Source organism: Ambystoma mexicanum, chromosome 2p (genome assembly GCF_040938575.1).
Source record: "Ambystoma mexicanum isolate Mex_15411 chromosome 2p, UKY_AmexF1_1, whole genome shotgun sequence".
Lineage (NCBI taxonomy): Eukaryota > Metazoa > Chordata > Amphibia > Caudata > Ambystomatidae > Ambystoma > Ambystoma mexicanum.
In genome coordinates, this window is record NC_090923.1 from 742,094,528 (window position 1) to 742,115,071 (window position 20,544).

Here is a 20,544-nt window from a genome sequence, read left to right on the forward strand (position 1 = left end):
TTTTCTCCGGAAGGAGCTCTAGGAGACATGTTTGTGGTGGATTGGAAGTTCCCACTTCTGTACGCGTTTCCTCCAGTCCCCGTGAGGTTGAGAAAGTTCGGGAAAACCATTATCCGAATTGCCCCGGATTGGGCCAGGAGGATGTGGTACATGGACCTTTTGGACATGTCCATCTGCCCTCAAACATCTTCCACAAAGAGAGGATCTTCTCTCAAGAGGAAGGTTGGGTTCTCCATCCAAAGGTCAAAACACTCAACCTTCACGCATGGTTTCTGAGAGGTTGCGATACAAGGATTGGGATCTTCCGGATGACTTAATGGAGATTTGGCTTTTGGCCAGAAGGACGGCAACAAAATTCTTGTACAGGTGTCGTTGGAACAAGTTCTGTAACTGGTGCAAGGATAAGGATGTGGACCCTTTTCAATGTGGCACCCCAATGGTGCTTTCTTTCCTACTGCATCTAGCCAATCTGGGGCTCCAGATTGGGACAATTAGATATCTAGCTGCGCTGTCCATTTTCAAACGCTCCTCCGAAGAAGTTTCTTACTTCAAAATTCCATTAATAATTGAATTCCTGAAAGGGCTTACTAATGTGTACTCTCCAGTCCCCTTTCATGTCCCAACCTGGGATTTAAATCTGGTACTTACATTTCTAACTTGTATACCTTTTGAGCCTCTGCACTCCTGTCCCTTGAGGCTTCTAACATTAAGAACTGTTATTTTTGTGGCCTTAACATCAGCCTGCAGGGTTAGTGAGCTACAAGCTCTCATGTAAACCTCCATATACTACTTTTTACAAGGACAAAGTGGTTCTTAAGGTTAAACCCTCTTTCTTACCAAAAGTAGTTTCTGACTTCCACTTGTCACAAAAAATCATATTACCAACATTCTATCCTCCTCCTCATTTGGGCAAAGAGGAGAGATTGCATAGACAGGACCCTAAAAGGGCTCTCCGTTTTTACATTTCAAGAATGTCAAAATTGCGTCAGGATGACCAACTTTTTGTAGGTTATACAGGCCATAAATTGGGATTAGCTATGACAAAACAGACTATCCCACTGGATCATTCTGGCTATAATTGAGTGCTACAGATTGGCTGGAAAGAACCCACCGGATGGGCTTCGTGCCCATTCCACTAGGGGGGATGGCTACTTATGCGGCTCTGAAGAGAGGAGTCCCTGTAGCAGAAATGTGTTCAGCTGCAACCTGGGCATCAATGCATACCTTCATCAAGCATTATTGCTTTAGATGCCTCTTCATCAAATGAAGGTTTGTTTGCCAGGGCGGTACTTCATTCTGTCCATGAGAAAATTAATTAGTACTCCCTCCAAAATTACCACTGCTATGGGAGTCTGAGATGAGGAATACGTGGGAGGACACAATCCATTCGAAGAACAAGTTACTTACCAACTGTAACGTTTTTTCGACTGGATGTTCCTCCCACGTATTCCTCATCGCCCCTTCCATCCTACCCCGCAGTACAGTTTACGTTGGACCCTTCGTGAGAGGGAAGTGTAACTATCAGTCATGAGGCACGCCTGGGTGTTCCTCGAATATTTCCTCAAAACAGAACTGAAGGCAACAGGCACTGCACAAGCTTTATATACTGATGGTGGTGTTGACACGGTACGGAGCCCGTCGAGGGACATCGACGCCATGACCTTGTGCACAGCGCCCTCTGCCGATAACTTTTTACGAAGCAGCGAAGCTGGCAGGATATGAATATCATAAGATGAGGAATACGTGGGAGGAACATCCAGTCGAAAGAACGTTACAGTTGGTAAGTAACTTGTTCTTCCATATCAAAGGATTAACGATACGACCCTCTGCAACACCACACTGTGCCGCGCAGTCCTCCGAAAATCATGGTAATCGCTGCATTCACCACTGTAAAATGAAGGGACAAACCCGCTGGCAACCTCTCGCCCCTTATCAGAGGAAAGAACCCTTGTCCCTCAAAGAGTGGCGTGCACAGGGCAACGGCGACACGCACACTACGACCAGATGCGTATGCAGGACGCGTTCCCATCAATCTTCCTGACGTCTCAATAACATCCTTGACTAAGTTCCCGATAGGGGCCCAAGTTTCTTTTCTCATGCCAGAAACGCCGCCAATGGAAAACCCATCCAGTCGAAGAGTTGGTGCTGGTCTGGTCCCCCTTGCCTCTGTTGGACCCCTCCGGACCGCGATCATTACTTGCCATTTGTCTTGGGATGGCCCGATTTCTTCCTTCTCCAATGGGCCAACTCCAATGGAGCATGTGCGCCTTCTTCTGTCGTTCACTCTGGCCGGCCCCCATCACCCCTACCCAACTGCGCGAACACACCATGGGGGATGGAGTGGGCGCCAGCAGCCACTTTTCCAATGCAGGCTTCTCTGGATAAACAGCAAAATCGGTGCTGCACAGGACATCTCTGCATCAGCTGGTACGCTAGGCACTCCTTTTCTGCTGCACTGACCATCTTAATGCTGGATTCCTGGAAGAACTTCTCCTCTGGGTGTGGGGGTTCAGACCTTGCTGGAGGCAATTTTCACCTGTTGCTGCATGACACCCATCCCCCAACCCCCCCAGCAGCTCCTGACCTGCCCTTCGAATCCTTGTCACCAGTAAAATGCAAAAAAATTAACTAGACCAGTATCTCCTTCATGGAATGGGCATTATTGGCATATACATTGCCCTATCCAGCATGCAAACTGATAACGGACTGTTAGGGAGAATTCTCTCTACCTTAGAGACCCCCAGCAACTTTGCTGGATCTTGAGGACTTGTATTTTTCACCTGGAGTGAGACCCTTTTCCCCACTCCCTTATGTATTTTAATGATTTTGAACTCTGACAAACTCCATAGGCATCATATTTTACATTGTGTCACACAGCACTTTCCAGTGCAGTGGCACAGGCAAGTCTTTTAGATTTCTCTTGGATAAACCCCTGTTTCCAAGAGCAATGAAGTGAAATTGACTTTGCTTACACATGTACCTTTCTAGACCCAGCACACACTATCTTACAATAGGGGACTAGAGGGGTTACTTTGAATACCCTTTGTCTAGCTTCTCATGTAACAATTTTATGTTACTCTTTCCTCGAGGAATGGCTGATGGCAGTGGTTTACTTTTAACTACTGTGGTGTGCATTTAGCGCGGGCAGCGTTCGCAGCCACGGTAAAGCACCCATGGGGGCCATTTTTGACAAAATGGCCCCAAGCTTTTTTTTTCACCATTTTGTTTTGTGCAAGGGTCCTTCTTGAGATTTACTCTGCGCGCCAAACCAGATTTGGTCCCTTTGTTCATTTTGCCTTTGGCAGGATTCACGAGTGAAGCCCGCCTCTGGCTCCAGGGTGTCTGGTGGGGGCAGGAAGTGAGGGAGATGCCCGAAACTCCCTGTGCTTACTCTCTTAGGAGACCCAAATGCACTCTGTAGTGATTGGCCGGCTCACTGTCCGGCAAGGACAGCCACCCTGGTGACTGACAGCTAGGCTGAAATGAATGGGGGCAAGCTGCATAAAAGGTGAGGCTTTTTGGCTTGGAAGGCAGTCGACCACTGGACGAAGGAATCCGAAGAACTTGAAGAGGACTCCTGCTGCAACTCCTGGACCGTTGGTTTGCCTGGTGAAGCCCTGCTGCTGTGCTAAAGCTCTGAATTCACCTTGACTAGAGAAGCCCTGCAAGGACGACTTCTCCCCTTGAGTTGGTGGGACCAATCGACTCCAAAGTAAGCCACCTGGACATCCTCTCAGTTCATGTGTGTTGAAAAGACAACCAAGGCCATTTTGACAAAAATTGCACCCTTGGGTGCAATACTGCAGCTGCGAATGCAGTCCGCGGTAAAAGCATTCCACTGTAGTTAAAAGTAAACCACTGCCACCAGCCATTCATCGAGGAAAGGGTAACAAAAATGTTACATGAGAAGCTAGAAGCACCCTATTGTAAGATAGTGTAAGTGAAGTCAATTTCACTTCACTGCTCTTGGAAACATGAGTTTATCCAAGAGAAGGTATTTGAACCTTTGGGAAAGCTAAAAGACTTCCCAGTGCCACTGCACTGAAGGTGCTGTGTGACACAATGTAAAGATGATGCCTATGGAGTTTGTCAGACTCAAAAGTAAACAAAGAAACAGAGTTCAAATCACATTAAAAATACATGAGGAGGCCACCAGGGGGCGCACAGGCAATGGCTGCCTGATCGCAGTGCTACCGCTGAGGCTGGGCCTGTTTTGGGGATTGAGCCCCCCCCCCCCCGAGCGAAAACATCGAGAGGCACGAGCGGCTGAACCCCCCCCCCCCTGTGATGCCCCCGCTCGAAGGAACGGGCTCCTAACTCCAAGCAAAACCGGAGTTCAGGGAGCGAAGGAGCGCAACTCCACGGACACCACGCTCGGCGGCCCCAGAAGCGGTGGAGGCCTCCGCATCAAGAAGGCGGTGGAGACGGTCTGTGCCCCGCCCCCAGGGGGTGGAAGGCGAGTGCTGGGGGAGAGACGCTCCCCCGAGGGAGACCAGCGGCGGCCAAACCCCCCCCCCCCCCTGCTTGACCACAAACAGAAGGATCGGCCGTCCTGAAAGGAAAGCAATGTCGGGGGCTGGACCCTGCCGGAAGAAGCCCAAGAGAGGAGCCCCGCGGCACCGCAGCGCCCCGGGAGAGTGGCGGATCAGCCCTCCCACGGGGGCCGAAACTACCGACGCCGCCAACCCACTCGGGGCTCCCCAACACACAGGACTGCCCCAGAGGCTCGCAAGGGGTGAGCGGCCTTGACCAGGATCCCTCGACCAGGACCCCACCCGGACCCGCGACAGTGCTCCGAGGACACGGCAGGGTGTGGACCTGCCTCACAGCAGATGACCCCGGGGGGGGGGGGACAACCCTGGGTGGCTACAGCGACTCAACAGACCAATTGAGAGGCCCCCGCCAGCAGCCGGCGGGGCGTGTGCCCGCCTGGGGGGGACTACCCCATCCCCCTTGGGAGTAGAAGCTTGATCCTGCAAACCCCACTCGAACAATGCACATCAGCACGTCCCCGGGATGGCGTAATACTCCCACAAGGGTTAACCAAATCTAAACAGACCGCGCAGCTGGGGATCAGTGCGCCCTCATAGACTGAAGGAGGACCCCACAGGCTTTTCGCGAATTGGGGGGCGCTTCCGGCGTCCTTGACCTCAGCGGGCCCACGGCCCATCTTGAACCCGCAGGTGGCCAGCGACCCAGGTGAGAGGCCCCCGCCCTCGGCTGGCGGGGCGAGTGCCCGCCTGGTGGGCTGCTTAGCCCCTTGCAGGGGATAACCCGCCGCCCAGAAACACCACTGGTGTGACGTCCGACAGCCCGACCCCGGGGCGACACGGGTCCCCCCCCAGACTGCAGCGGACACTGGAGTGGGAAGCCAGCAACTCCCCATGAGCTGGAAGAAGACCCTACAAACGTTTCGCTTTTGAGAGACTGAGGTTGCTCCCGAGGTCCCACCTCTCTCGGGAACCATGGCCCACCCAGAACCCGCTAGCCAACCTGCAATGACAATGGAAAGAGGCTTCGCCTCCATCCTCCAGGAGATCAGAGAAATGAGATCGGATATCGCCCAGAAGTTTGAGAAGCTAGACCAAAGAGTAGACAAAATCGAGGACAGAGTCCTACAAGTGGAAAACTATCAATTGTCCTCTACATCCCAGGAGGTTCAATTCGGCATGCGGCTTACGGCTCTGGAAAAGAGGGACGAGGAGAGAGCCAGGCTAATGGACGACTATGAAAATAGGGAGAGACGGAACAATCTAAGGTTCTTTGGGATTCCGGAAACGGAGGGCGAAACGGAGAGAGAGCTGACCAGAGTGGTGAGAGACATCACCCTCCTGTTCGCCGAAGAAATGACGACGGAACTCATGTTTGACCGGGTGCACAGAGCCGGGGGAAGGTCGGGGAGCCCCAGATCGGTCCTGGCGCGCTTCCACTACTACACCGACAAAGCCAAAGTTCAGGATGCTGCTAGGAAGGCAGGGATGATAACTTATAACTGCGCCCAATCTATATTTTTCAAGATCTCTCAGCCTACACTCTAGCTAAACGAAGGATGTGCCTTGGTGAACAATGACTCTTGTTTGTTTCTCGCAGACTGGTATGGGGTCCAGCAGACATGGGGATGGGACGTCCATTAGTGTCGGGACGACACCCCCGGATGGCCGGGGCGTGATCATCTCTGAACAGGTATACACCCAGTGGGGGGTTCCCACGACCCGGGGCGACATCGGCCTCAAGCCAGCTATAATGCGGATCACTTGTCGCGTCGCTTCAAAGACGGGGGGTACGGGATGAAAATCTGGTTACCTTGCAGTTATGTTTGAATTGGATTTGGGGCGGGAGGGGGCGGGGTTCATGCATTTTTTGTTTCTTTGTGTTTTTGTCTTTAAAAATGCCAATAAAACCAAAGTTTAAAAAAAAAATACATGAGAGAGTAGGAAAAAGGGTCTCTCTCTCCAGGTTAAAAGTTAAAGTCCTCAAAATCCAGCAAAGTTGCTTGGGGGGAGGGGGGGTCTCTAAGGTAGAGAGGAATTAGCAAATTTCAGAGTCTTCTCCCTAACATGGGCATAGTGTACAAAATTAACAGAGCATTATGTAACTTGGCAATGATGCCCTGGCTGGGAACGCTAGCTGAGTTCAAATATGCTTCCTAAAAAACTGCGAAATGTTTTCCTTCATGTACTTGGCGCATGATGGTGGCGCATGATTGTGGCTTTTTAAAATGACATTTTGTACAACATTTTGCTCTGGAACTCCTTCTAGTGCATTACTTTGACAGATGAGGGGTTGTATGCCCTTTGAGTTTGCTGAGCTCAATTTGGTGAAGCTGAAAAACTAGGATTGGATGTTTGGCCTCCTTTCCTAGGGTAACTTGGCCGCTTGACCTCATTTCCAATAATTTTCCTGAAAGTGTTTCTGTTGCTTTGAGAACTAATTGAGTGGTTTTGGGAAGAGCAAGTGTGTACTGTTAATCGTGTACCCTCTTGTGTTTGTTGAATCTCTAATTTTACATGTCCACCCCTTCTAGATACGAAGACCCCGATACAGATGTCCAGCTTAGCGAAGAATTGGCTGGATCCCTAAGAACACTTAAGGTAAAGACAAATTGGTGTTTTCATTTCCCTTTCCTAGGTGATCAGTGTTGCACCTGGTATTAACACCATCCCAGCTGCAAAGGGGTTAGTTGAGATTCTCTATGGCACCTGCGTTCTACAACTTGCTCCTGCCTCTTGTATCAAGTAAGGCAAGTGGGGCTTTTTGTATTTATTTGTATTTATTAGGTTTATATAGCGCTTTACACCAAAGTGCTTTTTTGATGGACAGAGGGGATGACCTTGCTTCTTGTTGCTGTCTATTACCTGGGAGTTTTATTTTTTAGCTTGCTAGTAAAATAACACTTTGGCATAAAATTGTCACTTGCCGATTTTGGCAGGCCATGTTAATTTTCTCAATAGGAGCTTCTGGAGTCTCTGTACAGAAGCTGACCTTGTGTGCTGCCAGCAGAGACCTCCATGGTTTCTGTACCATATATGAGGAAGTGATTTAGTCCAGTTTCCTTGGCATTCTGAGACGCAGTTATTTTCTTTCTATTATAAATTCAAGAAAAGGACAAATCTCGGAATTAAAGGAGGGGAAAAAACAGTACTCCATTACGTTCTCACGCATGGCATGGGGAAACGGGAGAGCTCTGTTAGTAGATTCATTTTTTATTTTTTATTTTCCAGGTATTTGCAGATGTCCTCTTCCAGTGCCCAGTGATGAGACCCATCCTTGCGCTTAGAGTATTCCTTGCTGTGGTCTTGGAATGTGCAGAGAACTCTGCTTTTCTTAGGCTGTGCCATGTAGGTGTCGGACTGGGAACTGAGGGCACTGGAGGATTGGGGGATTCCCTTCAGGACCTGACCAATTAAGAGGTTCCATTTAGTGAGTGGAATGGACTACTGAAACTGGTCAGACAGTTTTAAGGTCTTAGTAAAACCATACAACTGAGACGGTACAAAACTCCACTCTTAGTATAAAACTGTAGTACCGGAGTATTTGGGTAGCGTAAACCGAGCAGCCAGGCTTATCTTAGGAGGCAGAGGGCTTTAGGGAAGTACAAAGAACCCATAGCATAAAAATGGTTCAAAAGAAACACTTAAAACCAGAAGTATTATAAACCATAAAGGTTTATTATGAATACAAATGGGCAAAGGTAAATCTTGGTGGGCAGGTACTTTGTCATAGAATCATAAACACAGTATAAAAACACAACACAATGCTGAAGGTACACAGACCAAAGCATAGACCTTGTTCAGAGTAACTAACAGTATTTCAAGGCGAGCCAGACCCAACCATACACATTTAGAATAGAACACACCTATTCAGGGGCAGTAAACCCACACGTTACGTTTAGATTACTTACAGTAATTCAAGGGTAGTAGAACCAGTCAGTTATGCAGTGACACTCAGTCAAATCGGTTTATTTTTATATGACTGTTAAAGAGAATTCTCAAAAATGTGCTAATTCCATCTACCTTAGAGACCCCCAGCAACTTTGCTGGATTTTGAGGACTCGATTTTTTTTTTTTTACATGGAGAGTGTGACCCTTTTTTCCCACTCTCTCATGTATTTTGATATGTTTTACCTTTGTGTTTCCTTTGGTTATGGAGTCTAACCAACTTCATAGGCATCATCTTTTTCTTGTGTCACACAGCACCCTCAGTGCAGTGACACAGGGAAGCCTTTCAGGCTTTCCCAAGGTTTAACTACCTTATCTGGCATAAACTACTGTTTCCCAGGACAGTGGAGTGAAATTGACTTCACTTAGTCCTGTACATTTCTAGACCCAGCACAACCTATATTCCTATAGAGTGCTGGAGGGGTTACCTAGTATCTCCTGTGTCTAGATACTCCTGTAACAGTCAAATGTTACCCTTTCCTCCCAGAATGGCTGGTGGCAGTGGTAACTACCATGATTTGTCTTGACCGCAAACTATTCGTTAAATTGCGGGAGCCATGTTTTTCAAGATGGCGCCATGTCTTTGTGGAAAGGTCCTTCCAGGATTTTTCTCTGCGCTCCGAACCAGGTTTGGTCTTTGTTCGTTCTCCTTTGGCAGGCTTCAGGAGTAAAACCCGCCTCTGGCTCCAGAGTGTCTGGGGGTAGGCAGGAAGTGTGGGAGGTTCCCAAAACTCCCTGTGCTTAGTCTTCTAGGAGACCCTCACACACTCTGATGATTGGCTGGCTGACTGTCCGCAAAGGACAGCCACCCTGCTGGGTGAGTGGTAGCTAGGCTGGAATGAATGGGAGAGAACTGAATAAAAGGTGAGTCTCTTGGCTTGGAAGGCAGAGTAGACCACTGGACGAAGGAACCGAAGAAGAGCTTGAAGGGGATGGCTGCTGCAACTGCTGAACCGTTGGTTTGCCCGGTGAAGCCCTGCTGCAGGTCCAAATCATCAAGTTTGCATCTACAGAGAAGCCCTGCAAAGGGGGACTTCTCCCTTTGAGTTGGTAGGACCAATCAACTCCCAAGTAAGCCACCTGAACACCCATCTCGGAGATGGTTGCATTTCCTCAGTGCTGCAAGAAACCGTAGAGGCAGGAAGAGGGACACCAGATTGTCTGCGTTACTTGTAAGCTCACTGAAAGCATTTGGAAGATCCTCCGGACTCTCACGATGTCGGACCGACCGAGCCTGATCCCCTCTCAGCTGAGTGTGGGACCTCAGAAGCAAGGACAGTCCACCTTGACAGCCAGTATCAGAGTTACCAGTGTGGTAGCTGGAACCTGAAACAGCCACTGAAATTGAAGTTATCCAGTTGCAAGCTTTTGACTGTCTCAGTGTAGGAGTCTTCCCTCTTGTCCCCACGACTGAGGCCGAGGAACAGCGAGATCTGCAGGAACTACAAGGAACAGATGTCGTCGGCTGCATCTTTTTCTTCATTGTAAGGTACTGTAAAACAAGACTGGGAGAACTTGCCTCTCACGGCGGAAGTGCCTGAAATGTTTTCAATTCGCATTGAGAGAACTTGAGAAGAGACTTTTTCGTTTAATTACCAGAACCGCTTTAACCTATTCAAGACTTTAGCCCATTGACTTTGGCCTAGCCTATTGAATTGAATTGACTCTTCTGGTGAACTTAAGTATTTGCACTGTCTAAGAATAATTGTAGTCTTTTATGTTCTGATAACCTTTGTCTTTTACTCCTCTTGAAATGTATTGAAGTATATTTGAAGTATATTTGAAGTATATTTGAAGTATATTTGAAGTATATTTGAAGTATATTTGAAGTATATTTGAGTTATTATATGGTTGCCTCCTTCTAATGAATGTTTAATAACTGACTGATAAATTAATAAGTATTTATCCAAGAAACCTTGAGTATGAGTTTATTTGAACACCTGTGATTGTAAAATTCTGTGTAACATCATTACTGCTCACATTCCCCTTTTGAGATGAGCTTGGCTGCTCAACACGCTACCAAAACTGTGTAGTACAGACTTATGCTAAAAATTGGTTTGCTCACACCTGTAGTCATATTTGTGTTTAGTGTTCCCAGAGGGTACTGCATACAAACTTTGCCTAACACGCGCCCCTTTAGCCCCTTGTGTTGCCCCCCCGGTCCCTTTAGCCCCTTGTGTTGCCCCCCCGTCCCTTTAGCCCCTTGTGTTGCCCCCCCCGGTCCCTTTAGCCCCTTGTGTTGCCCCCCCCCGGTCCCTTTAGCCCCTTGTGTTGCCCCCCCCGGTCCCTTTAGCCCCTTGTGTTGCCCCCCCCGGTCCCTTTAGCCCCTTGTGTTGCCCCCCCGGTCCCTTTAGCCCCTTGTGTTGCCCCCCCCCGGTCCCTTTAGCCCCTTGTGTTGCCCCCCCCGGTCCCTTTAGCCCCTTGTGTTGCCCCCCCCGGTCCCTTTAGCCCCTTGTGTTGCCCCCCCCCGGTCCCTTTAGCCCCTTGTGTTGCCCCCCCCGGTCCCTTTAGCCCCTTGTGTGTGGGGGCCCCCCGGTCCCTTTAGCCCCTTGTGTTGCCCCCCCCGGTCCCTTTAGCCCCTTGTGTGTGGGGGCCCCCCGGTCCCTTTAGCCCCTTGTGTGTGGGGGCCCCCCGGTCCCTTTAGCCCCTTGTGTGTGGGGGCCCCCCGGTCCCTTTAGCCCCTTGTGTGTGGGGGCCCCCCGGGTCCCTTTAGCCCCTTGTGTGTGGGGGCCCCCCGGTCCCTTTAGCCCCTTGTGTGTGGGGGCCCCCCCAGTCCCTTTAGCCCCTTGTGTGTGGGGGCCCCCCCAGTCCCTTTAGCCCCTTGTGTGTGGGGGCCCCCCCAGTCCCTTTAGCCCCTTTAGCTGATCTTCACTCATTTAGCCCATTTTTATTTATTACATTTTGGTTCATAACAAACATTTAGCAAATTACATCCTTAACATTTCTTCAAGTAAAAACGTCAATCTTTCCTTAAACACTTACCTAAAATGATATTTATACATTTTACAGTTACCCCTTTTGTTGCCCTAAAGTCCAGTTTTTGCCCTTTTTCTAGCTCCAAATCTTTCCACAACCTGTTATTGTGCTCTTTAGCCCCTTCATTGCCCAGTTAATTTAGCCCTTTTTTCATGTACCTTTACCAATTTGTTGTCCCCAACCCCTTTAGCTCATTGTGTTGCCCTACACCCCTTTTTTGTGCCCCCACCCCCAACCAGGCCCTTCCCCTGTTTAACGTGGCCATTTCCCAGGCTGTGCTCGTTATTTGCCTTAAGAGCCAGGTCATCCCATACCCCTAGGCTCGGCCCTACCCATACATTCCCTGGCTCTTCCAGGTCTAACTACACATATTGGCACCCAAAGTTAAATGGATATGTCCAGATGTGGGTCCCACGCATGCTGTCTACGGTCCTAAACTTCTAACCTGGCTGCAGCATTCTTGGGTTTTTACTGGTCCTGTCCAGAGGGAAAGTGGCCGGCCACCCTGACTGGGCGTGCAAGTCCATTCCTTGACACGTGTGCGTTTCTGGTACCCTTGTCTTGTCATTGCATTCAAGATAGTTCTGTTTTGCAAAATCAAATACGTTTCTGTTGGCAGGGATGACTGTTGGGCAACGTTTGTATGCAGTACGCTCTGAGAACACTACAAAACACTCCGACTACAGGTATAACCTTTGGTTCGAGGGGATTGGGTCCTCCGACGTATTCCATATCTATGACAGGTAATCACAACAGCTGTGCTGCTTCGGAAACTTTTTCCTGCGTCGATGACGTCGATGCGCCGTCGTCGAGGACCTCGTCCGACGTCATCCGATGTGATAAGTAGGACGCACAACGCCCGTATCCTCGGTTCCGTTTTTTCCGCGAACGTGTTGCTTCGTGAATCTAGGTTAACGCCTCGACTCTTTGGAGTTCTGTTCTTCTCAGTTCTTCGAACCTGTTCGTTTTTGTGAGAATCTCCTTTGTGTGAAGATGTCTTCTACTTCGTCTTCGACCCCGCGTCCGGGCTTCAAGAAGTGCGGGGAGTGTGGGTCCAAGATGTCGGTGACGGACTCGCGGTGCCTCGGGGAGGCCCACGACACGGATGACTGTATCGACTGCCAGTCGCTCACGTCCAAAGCCTTACGTGAACATAAGAAGCAGTTGTCGGTAGGTCGGGTGTCCAAGCCCCGGAAGTCGAAGTCTGCGGGGCTTTCGACGGATGATTCGAGAGGAGACTCTCCGCGTCATCGTCGGAAGTCTTGTGGGTCTCCTTCTAGGAGTCGGTCTCGCCACTCCTCGGCCTCTTCGAGGCATTCTCGGAAGCGCCGACAGCAGTTGTCTTCCAGGTCCTCTTCTGAGGACTCTGCACGGCACGTCGCTTACCCCACCAGCCATGCGACGCCGGAGGAATTGGATTCCTTCGGGAAGAAAATGCTGGCGATTCTCGAGTCGCAGGGTACTAAGCCGTCCGCGCCCCCGAGTGGGGTCGGTCGTGAGAGGTCGAGAAACCGCTCGCAAGAGTGGTCGGCACGAGTCACGCGAGAGGTCCCGTTCGGACAAGGGGACTCGTTCTCGTCGTACCCGTTCCAGGTCCCGGTCCTCGACGCGTTCGAGACCGTGTGCACCTGTGATGTCTTCGAGGAAGACATCGACGTCTGAGGCGTCGAGGGCGTCGACAGGCTCTCTCGAGGCTCCGGCTCCGAGGAAGTCGTCGAAGCCGTCGACGCTCAGGTCGTCGGACACGCTCGGAGCTCCGGCTTCGAGGACTGTGTCGAAGCTGTCGATGCTGGCGGCGCTGCATCTGACGTCGCCGCCGATTTACTCGAAGTCGACGCCAATCCTCTCGGCGCCGATGCCTGTTCTCTCGACGCCCTCGACGCCGGGGTGTCAGAGGTACCCCGTGGCATGGGGGAGCCCCCTAGGAAGGCTCTGGTTAAGAGCAAGCACTCTCGGGTGCCTTCTTTTCGCCACCTGGAATATATTTCGGAGGTGGATGAGGATTCTGATGGCCTGGTTCCTAGTCAGGTTCCAGATGAAATTGTCTCGGGCCATAGTCAGTTTGACGATTTGAGGCAGTCACTGCATGATGCCAGTGGACTGGACACCTCTCCAGAGGTGGAGTTTTGTAGGCCTGAGCATGGCTCTCATGACGATTCCTCGTACCGGCGCCTTATGGCTAGGGTTTCCGAGTACTTGGGTTGGTCTGCTCCCCCAGGGGAGTTTGTGCAGGATGATCTCACGGACATCCTTGATGTTGGTCCCCCAACTGACCCGGTACTGCCGTTTCATATGGCTCTACAGAGAAGGGTGGCGACGGCTTGGACTGCTCCGGAGAGTCTCCCGGCGGTGGGCAGGTCCTTGTCGCGAAAATACCGTCCAGCCAGTAGCGACCCCTGCTACTTGACCAGGCACCCCACTCCGGAGAGTTTGGTGGTGCAGGCGGCCACAGCCCCGGCAAAGCAGGCGTCGTACCCTACCATCCCTTCTGATAGGGACGACAAACGTTTTGATGGCTGGGCGAAGAAAGTGTTTTCTTCTGGTGTTATGGCGCTTCAGGCGGCCAACTCCATTTGCGCCTTGTCTCGTTTCACACACACTCTGTGGAACTGTGTTGCGTTAGCGGCTGAACATATTCCCGAAGGGGACAAACGGGATGGTTTCCTTGCTATGGTCCAGGATGGTAAGGATGCCATGTGTGAGTCCGTTCAGTCGGGTTTGGACATGGCTGAATGCGTCAGCAGGTCCATGGCGGCGAGCACTGGATACGCAGGTTTGCGTGGTTGCGGAAGTCGGGGTTTGCTCCTGATGTGCAGTCCCGGCTCCTCAACATGCCCTTTGACGGTGAACACCTTTTTGGCAGCAAGGCTGACGAGAGCCTTGAGAGGTTGCAGACCTCAAAAGCTGCAGCAAAGTCGTTGGGCGCTGCAGTTCGCCAACCTCTGCCTTTTCGTCCTAGGGGACAGCAATGGAGGGGTGGTTCCTTTCGCTATTACTCGTCCTTCAGTAAAGCGAGAGGAGCTGGCAGTCAGAGGCCAACGCAGGGGTACCAGAGGTGGACAACAGGGTACCCGTGGTGCCAAGGCCGCTCGGGCAGTTGCCTCTTTGCCCTCAGGTAACGCCGCAGCCGCTACCACTCAGTCATGAGGCCATGTCCCATGGTTCGCCGGTTGGGGGAAGGCTGGCGCAGCATCTTGTAGAGTGGCGTGCCATTACTTCAGATGTGTGGGTTCTGGAGATCATAACCCACGGCTACTGTCTTCCTTTTCGGCACAGGCCTCGCGACAATCCACCGGGGAACCTCTCTTTGCAGAGTCCGGATCCGCTCCTTGCGCAGGAAATTAAAGCCCTGCTGGAGAAAGGCGCCATAGAACTGGTGCCTGTAGCGGAGAGGAACAAGGGATGGTATTCCCCTTATTTTTTGATTTCAAAGAAAGACGGGGGATTGAGACCCATCATGGACTTGCGCGGATTGAACAAACTCCTCAGGAAGGACAAGTTCAAGATGGTTTCCCTCTCTCAAGTCCTCCAGGCCCTTCAGCTTCAGGACTGGTTGGTGTCTCTCGACCTCAAGGATGCTTACTTCCATGTGCCGATCCATCCCAAGCACAAGAAGTACCTGAGGTTCGCGGTTGGTGACTCGCACTTTCAGTTTCGGGTCCTGCCGTTCGGATTGACCTCCGCCCCGAGGGTTTTCACCAAGCTCATGGTGGTGGTGGCAGCGCATTTCGGCAAGGGGGGATTCACGTCTGCCCCTACCTGGACGATTGGTTGATCAGGGGGAGCTCTCCCGAGCAAGTCCTGGATCATCTGTCCGTCACCTGCCACTCCCTTCACAGGCTGGGCTTCTCCCTCAATTTAAAGAAGTCCCATTTGACGCCAACACAGCGGCTCCAGTACATCGGAGCAGTGCTCGACACTTCCCTGGGCAGTGTTTTCCTCCCCAGGTGAGGGCTCTTCACATTCAGCAGATGGTGCACAAGTTTCAGCATGATCAGACGCTCCCAGCGTTCGAGTTCTTGAGGTTGCTCGGCCTCATGGCATCCTGCATTCTTCTGGTGCCAGAGGCTTGCCTGCGGATGAGATCTTTGCAGTGGGCACTGAAGATGCAATGGTCGCAGTCCTCCGGCAGGATGTCGGACCCGGTTCAGGTGCCACCCTCGGTCGCCCGGGACCTTCTGTGGTGGGCCGTCGAAGGCAACTTGATGAAGGGGGCTCCATTTTGGCTTCCCTGGCCGGAGGTGACGATCGTGACGGATGGATCCCTCACGGGATGGGGAGCTCATGCCAACGGGCTGACAGTCAGCGGTCGTTGGTCTCCGTCGGAGTCCAGACTCCATATCAATCTATTGGAGCTGAGGGCCGTCCGGCTAGCCCTGAAGGCTTTTCTGCCGACTGTGCGAGGAAAGAATGTCCTGGTCCTGACGGACAACACAGTGGCCATGCACTACCTCAACAAAAAGGGGGGGGCAGGGTCACTTCCTCTGTGCAAGGAGGCGATGCAGCTCGAGTTCTGGGCCATCCAGCAGGAGATTCTCCTGGAGATCTTCGCTCTTTGGGGGACCCCTCAAGTGGATCTCTTTGCCTCCAGTGTGAACCGGAAGTGCGAGAGGTTCTGCTTGCGGGAATTTCCTCCAAAAGGAGCCTTAGGAGACGCGTTAGTGGTGGAGTGGTCATTCCCGCTGCTGTACGCGTTTCCTCCAGTCCCCGTCATCCCGCAAGTGCTGCAGAGGTTACGGAAGTTCGGTTCCCGGATGATCCTCATTGCTCCGGCGTGTGCTCGGAGGACGTGGTACCCGGACCTTCTCGACTTGTCCATCTGCCCTCCACGTCTTCTTCCCTACCGAGACGATCTGCTCTCACGGGAGGGGGGTCAGGTTCTCCATCCAGAGGTCAGATCCCTCAACCTTCACGCTTGGCTTCTGAAAGGTTGAGGTATAAGGATTGGGACCTCCCTGAAGACGTGATGGAGGTGTTGCTCTCGGCCCGAAGGCCAGCAACAAAGTCTCTGTACCGTTGGCGTAAGTTCTGAGACTAGTGCAGAGTTCAGAATGTGGATCCTTTTTTACATTTTTTTATTTTGAAAACAAATAAACAATACAAACCAAACTTGCAGCATTATTTACAACAGACTCGTGAACATCAATTAACGCTCATTACTGCTCCCCAAATACCCCCCCTCCCCCCCAAGAGCTTATTTGCATTTCTCGTTCTGTATCCGCTGCGTGTGGCTGGGTATCGCTTCCTTCCGAAGCTGCAGAATCCACTACTGTGCCAAACAGTCCTGTTAACATTCTCCAAGCCATCAGTTTACCCACATCTTCTTCCTCCGCACTTGCTACATGCCTCCTGCCACACCACCGTTTCAGCCTCCGCCCATTTTTTGCAAGTCCCGCCACCATACCTCTACCCATGGCTTGTGGCATTGCTTCCAGCCCATGGCAATCCTTCTTTTAGCAAGCACATATGCCAGGTCCCTCAGTTTCCCAAGGTGTTTAGTATTCCGTGGTCTGGGAAACCCTCCCAACAGGCAGGCCCAGGCCGTATCTATGTTGAGCGTGACCCCTTTATCCGCTAGTTTCCGTGCCACTTCCCACCAAAAAGCTTCAATCACTGGGCAAGACCAGAACATGTGTGTCATATCAGCATCTTCTTCATCGCATTTTGGGCATGCTTGTCTTCCTGCGTTTGCAAACTTAGATATTCTCTTCGGGGTCATATAGGCTCTATGCGTTATGTATAACTGTATTTGCTGCAATCTAGCATTTCTGGACACCTTCTTGTGGTATCCTATAGCACGTTCCCACATTCCATCGGTCATTTGTGCCCCCACCTCCGCTTCCCAGTCCAGCCTCAAATGAGTCAAATCCTTCCCCACCCGGGTCATCACCATCTCATACAGTCTAGAGATCTCGTGCCCTCCTTCTGATATATCATATATTGTTCCCATTAGGACGTCTGGCTCTTCCGCCAGTACAGTCTCTGGCCAGGTTTTGCGAATAGTCTGCCCTAGCCTAAGATGCGTGACATATTGGCCTCCATGCAAACCTGGCTCTTCTCCCAGTTCTTCGAAATCTTTAATAATCCCTTCTTGCCACATGTCTGCCAATGTGACCAGCCCAACCGATTCCCAATAGGTCCCGATTATCATCCTAAGTTGGTTGTCTCCCCTAGCTAAGGCGACTAGTGGCACCTGTGGGGAACACGGGCACGGGTTCTCCATCAGTTGGCATACTCTGTGCCACATCTTCCACCCAAGCAACAGCATACCCGGACGTTCTTTCATTTCGAGTCTAGGCACCCAGATAATCTCCTTTAGGTAAAACGGGGTGCAGTCCTGCCCAAACAGCCTGGATTCAGGAGTTTATTCATCAGAGAGCCATTTGGTTACATATTGCAACTGACTAGCTACATAATAGGCCTCAAAATTCGGCAGCTTAATGCCCCCTCTATCATGGAAGTTCTGTAGCTTCCATCGCGCCACTCTGTTGCGAGTGCCGTGCCATAGGAAGTCCCTGCACATGCTGTTCAGTTTGACAAAAAACTTTTTGGGTATCCAGTATGGTATATTACTGAAGAAATGTAACAGCCTAGGCAGGACCACCATTTTGAGCATCGCCCCCGTCCCATCATCGCCAGCGGCAGCTTCTCCCAAAACTTCATATTTGTTCGAATTTTTTTCACAGCCACCTCGGTGTTATGCAAGTGTTCCCTCTCCAACGTATGATATACATCTATACCGAGGTAGCGGAAGGAATCAGCCGCCCACGGTACGGACAACACTGGCAACCGTTTCAGAGGGGCTCCTATGTAGCTCCCCAATGGGAACATGCTCGGTTTATGGGGGTTTACTGCTATGCCGGACAGTTCTGCATACTTTTCCATGACCTCTAGAATATACTAAAGATTTTCCTCCGGGTATTTCAAATACAGTAGTAAATTGTCAGCATACAAGGATATTAGGTGTTTCTCTCCCCCCGCCTCAATACCGACCATGTCATATTGTTGTCTGAGGTACACTGCCAGGGGCTCTAGGGCTAGAATGTATAACATCGGGGATCAGAGGCACCCTTGTCTGGTGCCTCTACTGAGTTGCCACCTCTCAGATATCACCGATCCTGTATGTACTCTGGCCAGTGGTTCACTGTACAATAATTTTGCCCTCCTAACATAACCCGGCCCCATCCCGTATTCTTCCAGGGCCGCCAGCAACCATGGCCACCTCACTGAATCAAAAGCTTTGACTGCATCTAGGGACACCACAGCCATTTCCCCATCGCTCCTGTTTCCCTCTTCAATCACCCGGTGGAGTCGCCTGTGGTTGTGGGTTATATTTCTGTTGGGGACATAACCTTTCTGATCCGGTTGTATCAGTTTGCTGATGACCCTTCGCAGCCTGTTGGCCAGGACTACCGACAAGATCTTGCTATCCTGGTTCAACATTGACAACGGCTTATAGGAGCCACAGCTATGCCCTGGCTTGTTGGGCTTAGGGAGCGGCACAATTAGCGCTTCTCTGAGCGATTCCGGTAGCCGACCCTTCTCAAAGGACTCATTGAGCATCTCTAGCATAGGGGGGCGGGGGGAGTACTTCCACTTTATATATTTTGTAAAACTCACCAGGGAGTCCGTCTGTGCCCGGGGTCTTGCATGTGGGCAGCTGCTTCACCACCTCCTCTAATTCCTCTAAGGTAATCGGTGCGTCCAGCTCCTCCCTTTCTTCATCACTTATCTTAGGTAATTCCATGTCTTTTAGTGTTTCTCTAATCTCCTCCCGATTGCCCCCTCCTCTGTCCTCATATAATGTTCTATAATAGTCCAAGAATGCCTCGTTGACTCTTTCCTGGGTGTCAACCACCTCCCCGTCTTCTCTAGTTATTGTCCTAATCAGGGGCCCTGGGGGTTTCGCTCTTATATAACCACGCCAACAAGCGGCCAGTTTTTATCCCTACCTGCATGTTGCCTCTCGACATACTACTTGTAGTTAAGGTTGCAGAGCCTTTCCCAAAGCTCTGCGCACCTCTGCTGCAACTCGAGTACAGGTTCTTTGTCCCCTCCCGCCCTGTTGCTTTCGCACTCCAGTTTCTCTTCCGCTTCCTCTAGTTCCGTTTGGACCCCACCCTGTAGGCCTTTTGATTTAGCAATAGCAGCACCCCGCAATACCACCTTAAAGGCTTCCCAGAGTGTGCACGCTGAATCTACGCTGCCTGTGTTTACCTCAAAGTACTGTGAGATCGCATCCCTGATATCTTCCCTGAAGACTGGGTCTCGGAGCGCCTCCACCCGGAGGCGCCATGTCTGTATCCGCGCCCTGGGGCGGCAGTGCTGCCAGGTCAGCACCAGAGGCGAGTGGTCCGACAGGACCCTCGCTCTATATTCTATTTGGGTGGTCTCTATCATCACATCTGGCGTGGCAAAAAAGTAATCCAGCCTCGTGTGCAGGTGCTGCGGAGCGGAGTATTGAGAGTACTGTGTTTCATTAGGGTGTTTCAGTCTCCAAACATCCGCCAGCCCAAAGTCGTCTAGTAATGTCTGCAGAACCATGGCCGCTGGGGTGGGCCTAACAATCTTCCCATCAGATCTCAGCCTTTGGGTTGAGCACACAGTTGAAATCCCCTCCCCAGATAACCGCTCCTCCCATACACGCGCCCAGATGAGTACATAGGGTTCTAAAATATGTCGCAGTGTTTTGGTTGGGGGCATACGCATTTATAATGCACACCTCTCTATTCTCTACCAAAGCCTTTAATATGACCAACCTCCCCTCCGTGTCCACCACCTCTTGTGTAAGTTGAAGCAGAACGTGCGTGCCACCCAGACCAGCACTCCCCTAGCGTAGGCAGAGTACGGAGAGCCCACTACAGTACCTCTCCACTTCTTCCCCACCAGTTCCAATTTTTGCTGGGTCAAATGTGTTTCCTGCAACAACGCAATATCAATCTGTCTTTTTAAGTACATCATGACTTTGTTTCTTTTTAAGTAACTGTTAAGTCCCCTGACATTCCATGTTACGATCTTAAGGTCTCCCATGGCTCATGAGTGTCTTGCCTCCCACGTAGCGACTCCCCTTTGCCCACGTTATACAGCTACAGCCCTCCATCTTTGCTTGTAGCTTCTCGTACCAGCTCAA

General features: G+C 51.1%; 1 protein-coding gene across 1 annotated transcript in view; it reads left to right on the forward strand.

Moving 5' to 3' along the window:
* NOP53 (NOP53 ribosome biogenesis factor) overlaps window positions 1–20,544 on the forward strand; it is a 259,858-nt gene that overhangs the window by 169,367 nt on the left and 69,947 nt on the right. The window contains exon 10 of the mRNA XM_069644371.1: window positions 7,025–7,091. Coding sequence (XP_069500472.1) covers window positions 7,025–7,091 — 67 coding nt within the window. The remainder of the gene's footprint in view (window positions 1–7,024; window positions 7,092–20,544) is intronic.